This window comes from Ovis canadensis, chromosome 18, assembly GCF_042477335.2.
Source record: "Ovis canadensis isolate MfBH-ARS-UI-01 breed Bighorn chromosome 18, ARS-UI_OviCan_v2, whole genome shotgun sequence".
NCBI lineage: Eukaryota > Metazoa > Chordata > Mammalia > Artiodactyla > Bovidae > Ovis > Ovis canadensis.
The window spans coordinates 19,073,133-19,085,969 of record NC_091262.1 but is presented as its reverse complement, the minus strand read 5'-3'; the positions used below and the strand labels follow the sequence as shown (position 1 = coordinate 19,085,969).

Genomic DNA, 12,837 nt, shown 5'->3' with positions numbered 1-12,837 from the left:
TGGCATCTTGATATCTTTCCACTGACATGGAATATTTCCCCATTTATATAATTGTTTTATTCCATTCATCAGAGTTTTATAGCTTTCCTCATACAGATATTATACATATTTTGTTAGATTTAAACCTGATTATTTCATTTTAGGGGTGCTAATGTAAACAGCATTGTGTTTTTAAGAATTTCAGTAGTGTTCCTTTTACTTCTTGGCTGAGAGGCATGGAATGCAGGATCTTAGTTCCTTGACCAGGGATTGGACCCATGACCCCGTAGGGGAAGCAGAGTCTTAACCATCAGACTGCCAGGGAAGTCCCTGGCATTGTGTTTTTAATTTCAAACTCCACTTGCTCATTACTATTATATAAGGAAGTGACTGACTTTTGTACATGTTGTATCCTGCAACTTTGTTATAATCCAGGAGGTTTTTTTGTTTTCTGTTGACTCTTTTGGATATTCTATACAGATTATTATGCCATCTGCAAACAAAGATATTTTTCTTTTTCCCCAGCAAAGATAGTTTTCTTTTTCCCCAATCTATGGCAGAAAGTGAAGAGGAACTAAAAAGCCTCTTGATGAAAGTGAAAGAGGAGAGGCTTCTGGAGCTGACATGGCCTCAGTTTAGGCTTTGGCACCCTAACTGGAGAGGTCTTGTCAGAGCAGACATGTTGCCTCGGCCAGGTTCACTTTTGTGATTGGGTGACAGTCACTAAACTCCCACTGTGCTCAGCACCTTTCCATTGAGCTCGTCTCCCATGTAGGGCTACTGACCAACATGTCCACTGGGAATCCTGTCTTAGAACACTAGAAAGGAGTTATAGGGGTAGAGTGCAGATGTTCAACTTGGCTGATCCAGTTAGTTGTGGGGGAAAAAAAATCAACTGTGAAGGGTAGTTTCCCAAGTAAGCAAAGTAACAATGCTTCATTTAATAAATGTGGATGGAGGACCTCTCTGACACAAGGCACTGTTCTAGCACTGCTTGGGAAAGAAAGATGAATCACGCATGCTTTTCAAGGCCCTGGTGGTCTTGTGGACAAATAAATAGCAAACTCCTGATGAGGCAGACTGTGAAAATACTCACAGGTCTGATCTGAGCTGTCAGAGGACAGGCATACTGGAAAGAATGATCCATTCCCCCAGGTGGCAGGCTGAGGTCAGCTGTCCCTCCATTTAGATGGAATAACCCAAGATGATGGTCAGTGAAAGAACTATGGGAGACTGAAATGTAAACTGAGGTCAGGTTCTGGGAGGCTAATTCGATAAGAATTTTGGGGTGCTCTTTGGGGTGCTCTTTGGGACCCTGAGGTTTCCTGTGAGCATGTCGGGGAGCCACTGGGAGAGGGGCAACACAGAGTCCCAATCTTGAATGGATGGATATACCTTCTCCACAGGCTTCCTCTAGTGTTTCATTGTAAGGATGGATCCCTTGGCCAAAGCAGTTTCAAAATGAAGGATTACATTTAAACTGAAGAGCTGCCTCAATATCTGCAGTAACTGAGCTTTGAGGAGATTCATTCAACTACAGTGATAATGACAATGGTGATGATGATGATAAAATCATGAATGGCATTGTCTGCTGTGTGCCTTGCAGCATGCTAAGCAGTGTCTATGCATTTCAGGAGGCTGCTGTCATCATTCCATCTTACAGCTGAGCACATGAGGCTCAGAGGATATGCGTGGCTACCCAGAGTCCCTTGCTGGGCAGGGCCAACCCCTGGTTTATCACTGTTTTCCTTCTGAATTGAGAACTCTGGGACTCAAAGGTACCAAAGATACCGTGCTGAAAACAAACCACCACTTTTATGAACTTCTCTGGCTTCTGAGTATATACGGTGATTTAGGCAGAAAAGAAAACGGATTTTGGTAGAAAAGTAGAGGCTCTTTGAGGTAAGTTAGAAAGACCAGACTTGAAAGGGATGAAGATGGTCCTCCCAGGTTCTTTGATGTGAACATCAGGGAAGTAGAGACTGCAAATCAGGGGATCCTAACCTCAGATGGAGGGATTCTGACATGAGCCCAGGAAGAAGGTACACTCAACTCTACTTTCCCACCTGCAGAAACTGTCCTTCATGGCTTGGGCAGTCTGGAGAGCCTCAAGTCCCACAACAGAGCCCAGAGGTAACACTTCCTTCCCCTGCTCAGCTGAAACTCACTCCATTTGTCTATCTCCTTTTCTGAGGATTCTACTCAGAAATCAGGGCACCCCACACCCAAAGGGACACAGGATAAACTTCATAAAACTTGAGCATCTCAGAACCTCTCAAAATTCTCTGAATATTCCCCTCTGAGCTGCCCTGGCTGGGCAATTAATTTCTGATAAATAACATGAGGTGTTGGGTTTCAACTCTGGGCAGTATCAACACTCTTACATCCTCAGTTGTATGTGCTGCGCTTAGTTTCTCAGTCGTGTCTGACTCTTTGTGATCCCACGGACTGTAGCCTGCCAGGCTCCTCTGTCCATGGGGATTCTCCAGACAAGAATACCAGCGTGGGTTGCCATGCCCTCCTCCAGGGGATCTTCCCTACCCAGGGATTGAACCCAGGTCTCCCACATTGCAGGCAGATTCTTTACCATCTGAGCCACAAGGGAAGCTCTCAGTTGTATAGAGGGAGGTAAAAATTTTCTTAAAAGTTATACAACCATATACCCTAAGGAAAGAAGCTTGGAACATCCCTCTTGCCTGGCTGATGTGTGCCAAGATGAAATCTGGATTGAAGCTGTTTGGGATCAGTTCAGCTAGGTCACTCAGTCATGTTAGACTCTTTGTGACCCCATGGACTGCAGCATGCCAGGCATCCCTGTCCATCACCAACTCCCAGAGCTTACTCAAACTCATGTCCATTGAGTCGATGATGCCACCCAACCATCTCGTCCTCTGTCGTCCCCTTCTCCTGCTCTCAATCTGTTTAGGGTGGGTCCCAGCTTTCCCCTGACTCGCCTGTTGTCAGGACTTACTTGATGGGGAAGCTGCAAACAGGGAAGGTGAGACAGGCTTGGGGGCCTGAGAGCCACACCACCACATCTGCTTGGTGGAGGCTTGGAGGCCCTGCCCTGGTGCTCTGGGGCCAGGATGGTGAAGAGGACATTTGTGGTTCTAAGTGCTTTTGTCGTCCTCTCTCTGCCAGAGGTTACAAAGTCTTACTAAGGTGGAGACTAGTTAACTTTGAGGCCATCATAGCTGCTCACCCCAGCCCTGCCTGGCCCTCTGTGAGGTATCCATGCTGAGAAGGCTGCTTGGATCTCCAAAGCTGCCCACCATGACCCACAGCCAGGCCTCAGCTGATTGGACCAGCAATGGCCACCTGACTGCAGCTAGACCAATCAGAGTCTTTCTCCCCACCACAGCCTCATAACCAGGCCTCAAGCGGCCTCAGTTGATTGGACCAAGAATGGCCACCTGACCACAGCTACACTAAATCAAAGTCTCCCAGAAAATCAGCACTGAAAGTCAGATCCGTTCTGTTCAGTCCCTCAGTCATGTCCAACTCTTTGCGACCCCATGGACTGCAGCACACCAGTCTTCCCTGTCCATCACCAACTCCCAGAGCCTACTCAAACTCATGTCCATTGTGTCTGTGATGCCATCCAACCACCTCATCCTCTGCCATCCCCTTCTCCTCCTGCCTTCAATCTTTCCCAGCATCAGGGTCTTTTCCAATGAGTCAGCTCTTTGAATCAGGTGGCCAAAGTACTAGAGCTTCAGCTTCAGCTGAAACTCAGGTACAAAGCTTATTCCAATGAATATTCAGGTAGAGAGGTTATATGTGCTCAAGGTTGATGGATCTCTAAGAAGTCTACACTCCCTCATCCACAATTCAGAAATCCAGAAGCTCTGAAAACTGCAGGCATTTTTTTTTTAAACATTCACAGTAGACACAAAAGGCTGCAAAATTAGCCTTGACTGACATGAGGTTGCTGGTAGTATGCAGCAACCCACATAAAGACTGTTCCCTGGCAACCTGCAGGTGTCCGTGTGTCTGACTGAGGGGTGCTTCCCAGGACCTGGCTGGGGTATTAAGTAATACATGGTTGATGTATGGTTGGTATTCTTCCAGCAGCTGAAGTGCTCTGATCTTCCAACCACATCTGACCCCAAAGGATCTGGATACAGGAGGAGGACTTAATAAGGTGCTGTGGGCTGCCCATGAGCCTGCTTGTGGCCAAGCTGTGAGAAAGCCAGTCTGCAGCAGGGACAGGAAGTCATGGCTCACAAACACAAGCTGTGCTGAACACGGACAGAAAGTCCTGACATCTTCAGAGACCCTGGCCCAGAACTTCCTCCTGGCCCTGAGGACCTGTGAGACACCCTCCATCTTTGCAACCACTCCCTTTTTTTCATTAAGCAATTCTAGCTGCCAGCTTGGCCAGGCTGGAGTGAGAGAGCCCTGACCGTCGGACCTTCCATCCCCGGGGAGCCTCAGATCCGCAGTGGGTCCTGCCATGTCGCAGAGTGAGTTTGAAAAGCACCTCCACATCCAGACGGGGCCTTTGCCATGGCCTCTGACACTTCAGTGGGCATGTGGCCTGCTGGTCTGGGCAGGGAGGACTAACCTCTTGAAGGCTTCCACTTCCACGAGATTCCACGGGGAAGGCAGAAAAGGGGTTGGGGTTGGCAACAGGCCACCTCATTGGGTTTCTGTCTAAAGGCTTTTCCACTTAGCAATATTTTTTAAGGAGAGTCTTTGTCTTCTTTTGGAGGTGGTATGAATTTGTGGTCCTGAGCTCTCCCTTGGAAAATCTACCTCTGCAAGAATTCATTTTTTTTCAAGAAGAGAAAAAACATATATATATATAGCTTCCCCTTTCTTGAACTGTGCGTCACTCGCCAAAGAATTCCACAGCGATAGCGATGCTATGAATGGGGCAGTCATAATGGGCTTCAGAAGAGCCCAGAGCCCAACCACAGGAATCGTTCCTCTCATGGCTGAGCTAGAATTGTGCCTTTTATAAACGGAGTTGTGAGGGGAACACTTATCATCTGTATTCTCCCCCTACCTTCTGAATTGGCCATTTATTATTTTGCTTTTATCCTTGTGAAACACTCCTTTAAAACAAAAATGCTGGCTTCTGTTTCTATTTGAGAAGGAAATGAAACCAAACGTGCAAGAAGCCATGGCAATCCCACCCCCGAGGGCGCCGTGTCAAGCTACCCCGGCAGAGCCCTGAACTTGAGGTCTTTCCTTCAAAGGCAGAGTGCTCACCGCCTTATCACATAGGGCTGCACTTTTCAGTTCAAAGGCAGGGGCACTCTGGCTGTAATTATTCATTGCTTTGGCAGAAACCAAAAGTGAGTGGGTCAACACACATTCTGAACCCAGCCAGCTTCCCCAGATAGCTGCACTTGGAGGCTTCCCTGAAGGGGGCTCTGGGCAGACATCAGCCTCAGCCACTGTGATGATAAGGAACCAAGCGGCTCAGTGATCCAAAAGTGGTTACAGGGAAAACAGAAGTTTAATCTGGACTTGGAGAAATCTATGGAAAAACAGACATTTCAGTGGGATTTCTGCATTGAATAAATGAGGCAGGAAAACTGAAAACTGGAGCAAGAGACCAAGCAAAGAATAACAAGGCCGCGCACATGGCGGAGGGGAAACGAGAGTGGGGTGCGTCTGTCCAGACCTGACCTCGTCTCTCTCCCAAGAAGAGGGAGAGGACAGGCAAGGGACCAGAACCCATTTATCCAGGAGTGTGGGGATGGGGCTGAAGGTGTGCAAACGTGCTGGAGACACGGCAGCCCCTGTCAGCACTGTCTCCCTCCTGAGTAGGGTGCCTGGGACGTCTAGAAGCCTCGAGCGTCTGCCTGCATCAGACGGGTGCCGGATTCCGAGGCAGAGCTGTGAGGCTCTCGTGAGCCTTGGCCTCCAGCTGCCTGTCCCCCTTTGGGGAGCGCGGGTCTCCTCTCTCCCTAGACCACAGGGAAAGTGGAGAGTGTGAAGGCCATCCTCCTGGAAGTCTGCTGGTTAGGCGACAGGGCAGTGACAGTCACACAGCTCCCAAAGGTGATGGTCTTTGTGAAAGAGGAAAACGTCTGAAGGACTCCCCAGTGCTTTAAAATGAGCCCATCACCGGTTGGGTTGATGTTCTCTGCGACAGTTTAGAACATCCCATATGAGCTCGAAGGAAACTAATGGGTCAGGTTGTTGGGTTAAAAGCTGTAGATCTGGGCTCACTATTTCCTGAACTGCCTGGGCCTACCCCCGGCACAGCTATGCACACTTGAGCGTGTAACAGAGTGTAGATTTCAGAGGTTCTTTACATGACAGTGAAGTAACCTAAGTCCTGACATAAGAACTTCATTTTCCTGCAAAATACTTCAGAGACTGTGTAAAAATCAGGCCCAGTTGCCTGAGTTCTTACTAAAGCTCTTTACTCAGCACTCACAAATTTTTTTTTCCTCTTCGAGTACCAGAAGCCAGCTGGTTATTTTCTGAGTCAGCAGCTCCTCCAGAACTGGGGTCAGCTCCCTCCCAGCTCCTTATCAGCTGCAGAAGCTAAGGCATGTCACATAACCTGTAACCTCTCACCTTCCACACAGCTTGTTTTGGACATTAAATGACATGATGCATGCAGAGCTGACTTGAGCCTGGCACGTGGTATGCTCCATAAATGGGACCATGCTGTCATCATTATAATGCACTCTTGTTTCCTAAAGATGAACAGAATCTTAAGAATGAAAAACACCCTCAAATAGTCCTCAAATAGGATATCCTTGTGGACAATACATAAACACCACAAATTCAACAGACATGATACTCCACCTAGAATTTTATCAGTCACTGGAAATGCTTGCAGTGGCCCAGGGGGCAGAGTCTCTTGATTTGAGAGAAAACCATAGGAAAGAAAAGATGACCTCTGCTTACTGTTATCTTCACCAAGCTGTAAACTGTCCTCGAACAAAAATGAAAACAAACACAGATTCAGTGAACAGGGCAGTGGTTCCCAGCAGGGAAGGGGGGTGCGGGGAGGGTAAAGAGGGTCAACTGTATGGTGACAGATGGAACTGAGCTTCTCGTGGGGAGCACCCTGTAGTGTATACACAAGTGAAAAATATAGTGTCGCACATGTGACATTTATATAATGTTATAAACCAACATTACTTCAATTAAAGAAAAAAAACACTTTTGTCCGAACACTCTACTCAAGGAGTAAGAGCCAACCCAAGATGAAATGCAAGTAAAGTAAAGAAATGCAAGAAAGCATCACCACTGGAAAGAGAAACAGCAGACACACAAACCCACTGTCCTGCTCCTGCAGAGCTGTGTTCTCAGGGTTGGCCCGGGCCTGGCAGCACAGGGCACGAGATGGCAGGCTGCCAGCACACGCAGGCAGGAGAGATCAGGTCCGCTGCCTGCCTCATGGCTGCTTTTGGGAAATCTCACCTAGCTGGGTCATCCAAGTTCAACCCATGGCTCAAGAATTGGGTCCACAGCTGAGTCGGGCAGGAGCGGGTGGATTTTGGAGGTGGGGATGCCTGAGGGTTTTCCCAGGAGGTGTTTACAGCACTGGGGGAGGGGAGAGGGAAGCTCTCCTGAAAGGATGTGCCCTGTGCCTTTACCGTCAACCACCACTGCAGTGAGCAGGCCCTTCTTCTTGCTGCTCAGCCGGTCGTGCGTCTGGCACTGCTGGTCACGGAAGCTGGGCAGGCCCTTGGGACAGGGCAGGTTCTCACAGACTGTGTGCTCCACACTGGCACCCAGGCAGTGCGTGCCTCCTGGTCCTGGGCTAGAAGGAAGAGAAGGGTTCATGTTAACCAGACAGGCTGCAGAAACAGCAGGGGAGCTCACAGGTGGCCTCTCTTTCCAGGAGGGGGAAGGGCACGCAGGGTTTCCAAAGCAACACCCCCTCTCCTCTTACACACCATCTCTCAGCAATCCCGGCCCCACGATGACGACATGTTAAGTAAGCCATGAGAAAAATACATCCAAGAACTGTAAATCAAGGTCATCTGGAAATAGGATACGGGATGGATCAGTTCAGCAAGATCCCAGAACTGTCTTTCATCTGAACTTAAAACTTGACCATCTGTAACACTGAAAACCCCAAGGGGAATTTTTGGCGTGTGTGGGTTTTTTGATTTTTTTTTCTCCTACAGAATGAAGACCTTTAAATGGCTGCTAGCTATAATTCGGAGGTCACTGAGTTTCACATTGAGTAAATAAACAGCTCTCATTTACTCTATAATGAAAAGAATCAGAACTATTAATTCACTTGTGCATGGGCTCTGGGTAGAGACCAGCCAGATCCCAGCTCTGCATCCTTTACCAGACAAGCGTGAGACCACACATACTCAAGACTGCAGTCTTGGGTCCTCGATGCTTTGTGCTGAGGCTGGGATTTTAACCAGTTCTGCAGACCCAGATGTGTCCTGGGGCCACGTCTACACATGGGAAGGGCACTGGGGAGCAGCAGGACCCTGGCCCGGCTGGCTGAAGCTGGCCCTGCCCAGCTCTTCTGAGAGGCCCTGGTGTCCTCTTAAGACTCTGATGGGGGCCACCTCAATGGTGCCCTTCACTTCCACGATGCCAAGAATATCATGATGGGGTGAGACTGCCTCTCCCATTCCCCGGGCACATTTTTTTACTGAAATCCAGCACAAATCACAGTTGCTCTGCTCAATGACTTTCCAAAAACTATAAAGTCCTGTTAGCAAGGTGACATTCTGACACCCTAACCATTTCATTTTGAATATTTCTTTTCCCTCTGTTTGCCATTTCTTGTCTTCATACTGTAAGATCACCCTGTGATCACTGCTTTATATAAGAGATATGACAGTAGAAGATGGCAAAAGCTTTTAGGCTTTTGTGTTACAATAATCTACACCGGAAATCCACAAACTTTCTCTGCAAAGACCCAGACAGTCAATTTTTTTTGGATTTATGGGCCATGCAAGTACTCAACTCTGCCACTATAGCACAAAAGCGGCCAAAGACAATGTCTAAACACAACGGTGTGGCTGTGTGCTAATAAAACTTTATTTATAAAACCCAGTGGTGGGCCAGACTTGGCTCACAGGCCATAGCTAGCCAGCCCATGGTTCACATAAACGTGTCTGAGGAAACACCTGCAATAGGAGGAAAGGCGTGTTCATTCCTCCATGCCTACCTGAAACACACCAGGCAACATCTCTCTTGCCCTGAAGTGGAGGCAGCCTTGAGAGATGACATAAGTTAGTGGCTCCACAGAGCGTTTTGGGTTTTGATCTCAAAGGCCTGACAAGACCTTGCACTTCTTCAGGCTGATCCCCAGCACAGAGAAACGTTTCAACAGAGAACAGTAAAACCTCTCTAAGGCTTATGAGATCCAAGAAGAGAGGGAGCCTTTGTTCTTTCTGCCCAGAGTACCAGGGAGGCAGCTAGAGCTCAGGGAGAATGACAACATGGCATCTTTAGGTAGATGGAGCGTCAGAACACCTCCCCACAAACCCTAGGCCGAAGCATGAGTAGCTAAATGTATTTTTGTGCCACAGACCATGGTGTGGAAGGGACAGAGAGGGGCTTGCCCTGATGAACCATGTGGACCTCCAGGAAGGACATCTTTTCTGCAACAGGTGAGCTGAACATCCCATGGCTGGGACCAGAAGGCAGAGATGCTCTAGGGTAAGAAGTTGTGGGCTGAACTGTGTCCCTTCTAAAATTCATGTGCTGCAGTCTTAACCCTCAGAGCATCAGAATACGTGAAAATAGGACCACCAGTTAGAGGGTTGCTACAGCAGCCCTAGAGATGAATAAACCAGACATCACAGTAACCAGATGCATCCTCAACTGAACTTAGATGCAAACTCAGGAAAAATGGAGCAAAAAACTCTCGAAGTGATTAGGAATCCAACATGGACTAGAATTGAGTTAAGAAACACAAATTAGGCTGGCTGCTAAAAAAATAAAAGAAGCTACATTTTTTATATACCTTCCTTAGAGTATGGACCAAGATTTGTACACATCATGTAATTAACTTCTGGAATTACAATTAAGTTTCATTTTAGTTTCCTTCATCAGTTGATTTTTCCAGCTTTATGTCTGACTGACCCTCATATACCAACTACCTTTACCCCTCACAGCAGGTAGGTGGAGAGGAGATCAGATGTGACAGAAGAGAGCTCCTGGACCTGGCAGCAAGCGGGCCTGGGAGGGGGCAGCCCATGCGATACCACATGTGCCTCAGAGGGCTTCCCTCTGGAATTCTGTTTATCTTGTTTCTTCTCCAGGTCCGATCTTCTCTTACAGGGAAGTCTGCTTTCAGCTCCCATTGGCTCACTGTGCCCCATCTTCCCCAATCCCTCATCCCTAACTCTTTGCTCATCCTTAAGGCTACCTCCATTCTGTAGCCTATTTTTCTTTCCTTCTTGGAACCTCTTCTGACCCTGCTTGGGTCTCTGCTATGCTGCTTATCATCAACCTTGTGAAATGGCGAACTGAGTTGTCTCTCTCCTCCTATTCCTCTGCAGGCATTCAGCAGAGAATCTTACACAGGCTGGTCTGTAATAAACAGTAGTTAGATTGAATTAGATTGAAGGCAGGAGGAGAAGGGGATGACAGAGGATGAGATGGTTGGATGGCATCACCAACTCAATGGATGTGAGTTTGAGTAAACTCCGGGAGTTGGTGATAGACAGGGAGGCCTGGTGTGCAGTCCATGGGGTCACAAAGAGTCAGACATGACTGAGCAACTGAACTGAACTGAACTGATCTATATAAATTGAACTAATTTATCTTAAAAGGACCAAAATAGAAAGCAATGTCAGGGAAGACAGTGGAGTAGAAGTACCAAGAATCTATCTCTTCACCCAGACAAATGTAATTGGCAAAAACTGACTGAAATAACTATTTTGAAACTCTGGAGTCTATTGGAAAGCTTTCAGCCTCCAACAGAAAGCTTGGCTGGTAAGTTATGGTTAATTTTGGTCAATTTCAGTCTTAAGTGTGATAGGGGCTATCTACCCCCCATGTCCCAGTCACATAGCAAATAGCTGTGCCTGCATTTCTGGTGTGACTTGCTGGAGTCAGTGTGGACCATAAGGACCTTGTCTTCCAAATATCTGTGTTCTGAGTTCTGTGTTCTGATTGCACAGTGCTGCTTTTGATTTCTGAGGTATAAACATAGGAGCTGGCCACCACTGTTGCAACCAATACCACAGGGGTTTTCAATGAGCAATACATTAAAAAAAATCTTTATCTCCTTTTGGTAGCCAGATATTTAAGGATGAGGCTATTCAGAAGCAACTGCACATATGGGAATACTTAGAAAGGCACTAGGTATGCTCAGGGAAAGATGAAGGCTCAGAAAATGCCAGAAAAGACCTTACACCTCTTCAGGTTGATCCCAGCACAGAGAAACTTTTCAAGAGCAAAGAAATGGCAAATCTGAGAAGAAGGAGAAAAAGATGATTTCCAGCAGTACATTACAAGATTCAAATGTCTAGTTTTCAATAAAACAGTCAAAAGTCATACAAAGGAACAGGAAACCATGGTCCATTCAAAGGAATAAAATGCATTAGTAGAAACTGTATCTAAAGAAACCCAGAGGTTGGACTTATTAGACAAAGATTACAAAATAATGGTCTTTAAGATACTCTAAGTGCTGAAGGTATACAGACTAAGGTAGAGAATGATATATGAAAAAGTGAGAATATCAATGTGCTGTGCTAAGTCGCTTCAGTCGTGCCTGACTCTGTGCGACCCCATAGACAGCAGCCCACCAGGCTCCGCCATCCCTGGGATTCTCCAGGCAAGAACACTGGAGTGGGTTGCCATCTCCTTCTCCAATGCATGAAAGTGAAAAGGAGAATATCAATAAAGAGATAGAAATTACAAAAAGGAAACAAAAATGCTGAAATAAAAACTCTGAAGTTGAGAAGTACAATAACTGAAATGAAAAATTTATTAGGTGGGTTCAAAAGCATATTTGAAAGGGTGGGAGAATAAAATCAGGAATATATATTTGTTCTATGAATTTGTCCTATGAATTGAAATACTGAGTCTAGGGAATGAAAAGAAAAAAAAAATGAAGACAAGTAAGCAGAGAGGCTCTGTGGGAAATCAGTAAGGGGACAAATAAACACATTAAGGGAGTCTCAGAAGAAGGAAAAGGAGTGAGAGATTATTTGAAGAAATAATGGCTGAAAGCTTCCCTAAGTTGAAGACATGAATCTATAATTCAAATAGAATAAATTCTCTGAGATACACTATAATTAAACTGTTAAGGACAAAAAGAGAATCTGGAAAGCAGCAAAAGAGAAGCAAGACATCACAGACAAGAGATCCTCAATAAATTACAAGTCGATTTTTAGTCAGAAACCCTGGAGGCAAGAAGTCAGTGGGTTGATACATTCAAAGTTCTCAAAGAAAAAATCTAGCAACTTAAGAGTTCTGTACCCAGCAAAACTTTCACTCAAAAATGAAGGGGAAAATTAAGATACTTCCAGATAAGCAAAAGTTGAGGAAGTTTTTTTTTAATCATCAGACATGTCCCACAATAAATGCTTCAAGTTCAAATGAAAGGACAAGATGGTAACTCAAAGCCATGTGAACAATTAAAGCCGTATGAACAACTGAAGCTCTCAAGATGGCATGATGCTTAGCTTTGTTGGAACCAGCTTTTATGATAGAGAGATATCAGAAAAACACCTACTTCTCTTCACTGACTACACCAAAGCCTTTGACTGTGGGGATCACAACAGACTGTGGAAAATTCTTAAAGAGATGGAAACACCATTCCATCTTACCTATCTCCTGAGAATCAGTATTCAGGTCAAGAAGCAACAGTCAGAACTGGACATGGAACAACAGACTGGTTCCAAATTGGGAAAGGATATATCAATGCAATATATTGTCATCCTACTTATTTAA

At 46.2% G+C, this 12,837-nt stretch overlaps 1 protein-coding gene across 7 annotated transcripts in view; it reads right to left on the bottom strand.

Annotated features, from left to right (window-relative positions):
- ADAMTS17 (ADAM metallopeptidase with thrombospondin type 1 motif 17) overlaps positions 1–12,837 on the bottom strand; it is a 398,399-nt gene that overhangs the window by 118,243 nt on the left and 267,319 nt on the right. For all 7 annotated transcript variants that reach the window (XM_069559119.1, XM_069559121.1, XM_069559120.1 and 4 more), the window contains exon 13: positions 7,551–7,717. In XM_069559119.1, the coding sequence (XP_069415220.1) occupies positions 7,551–7,717 (167 nt within the window). The remainder of the gene's footprint in view (positions 1–7,550; positions 7,718–12,837) is intronic.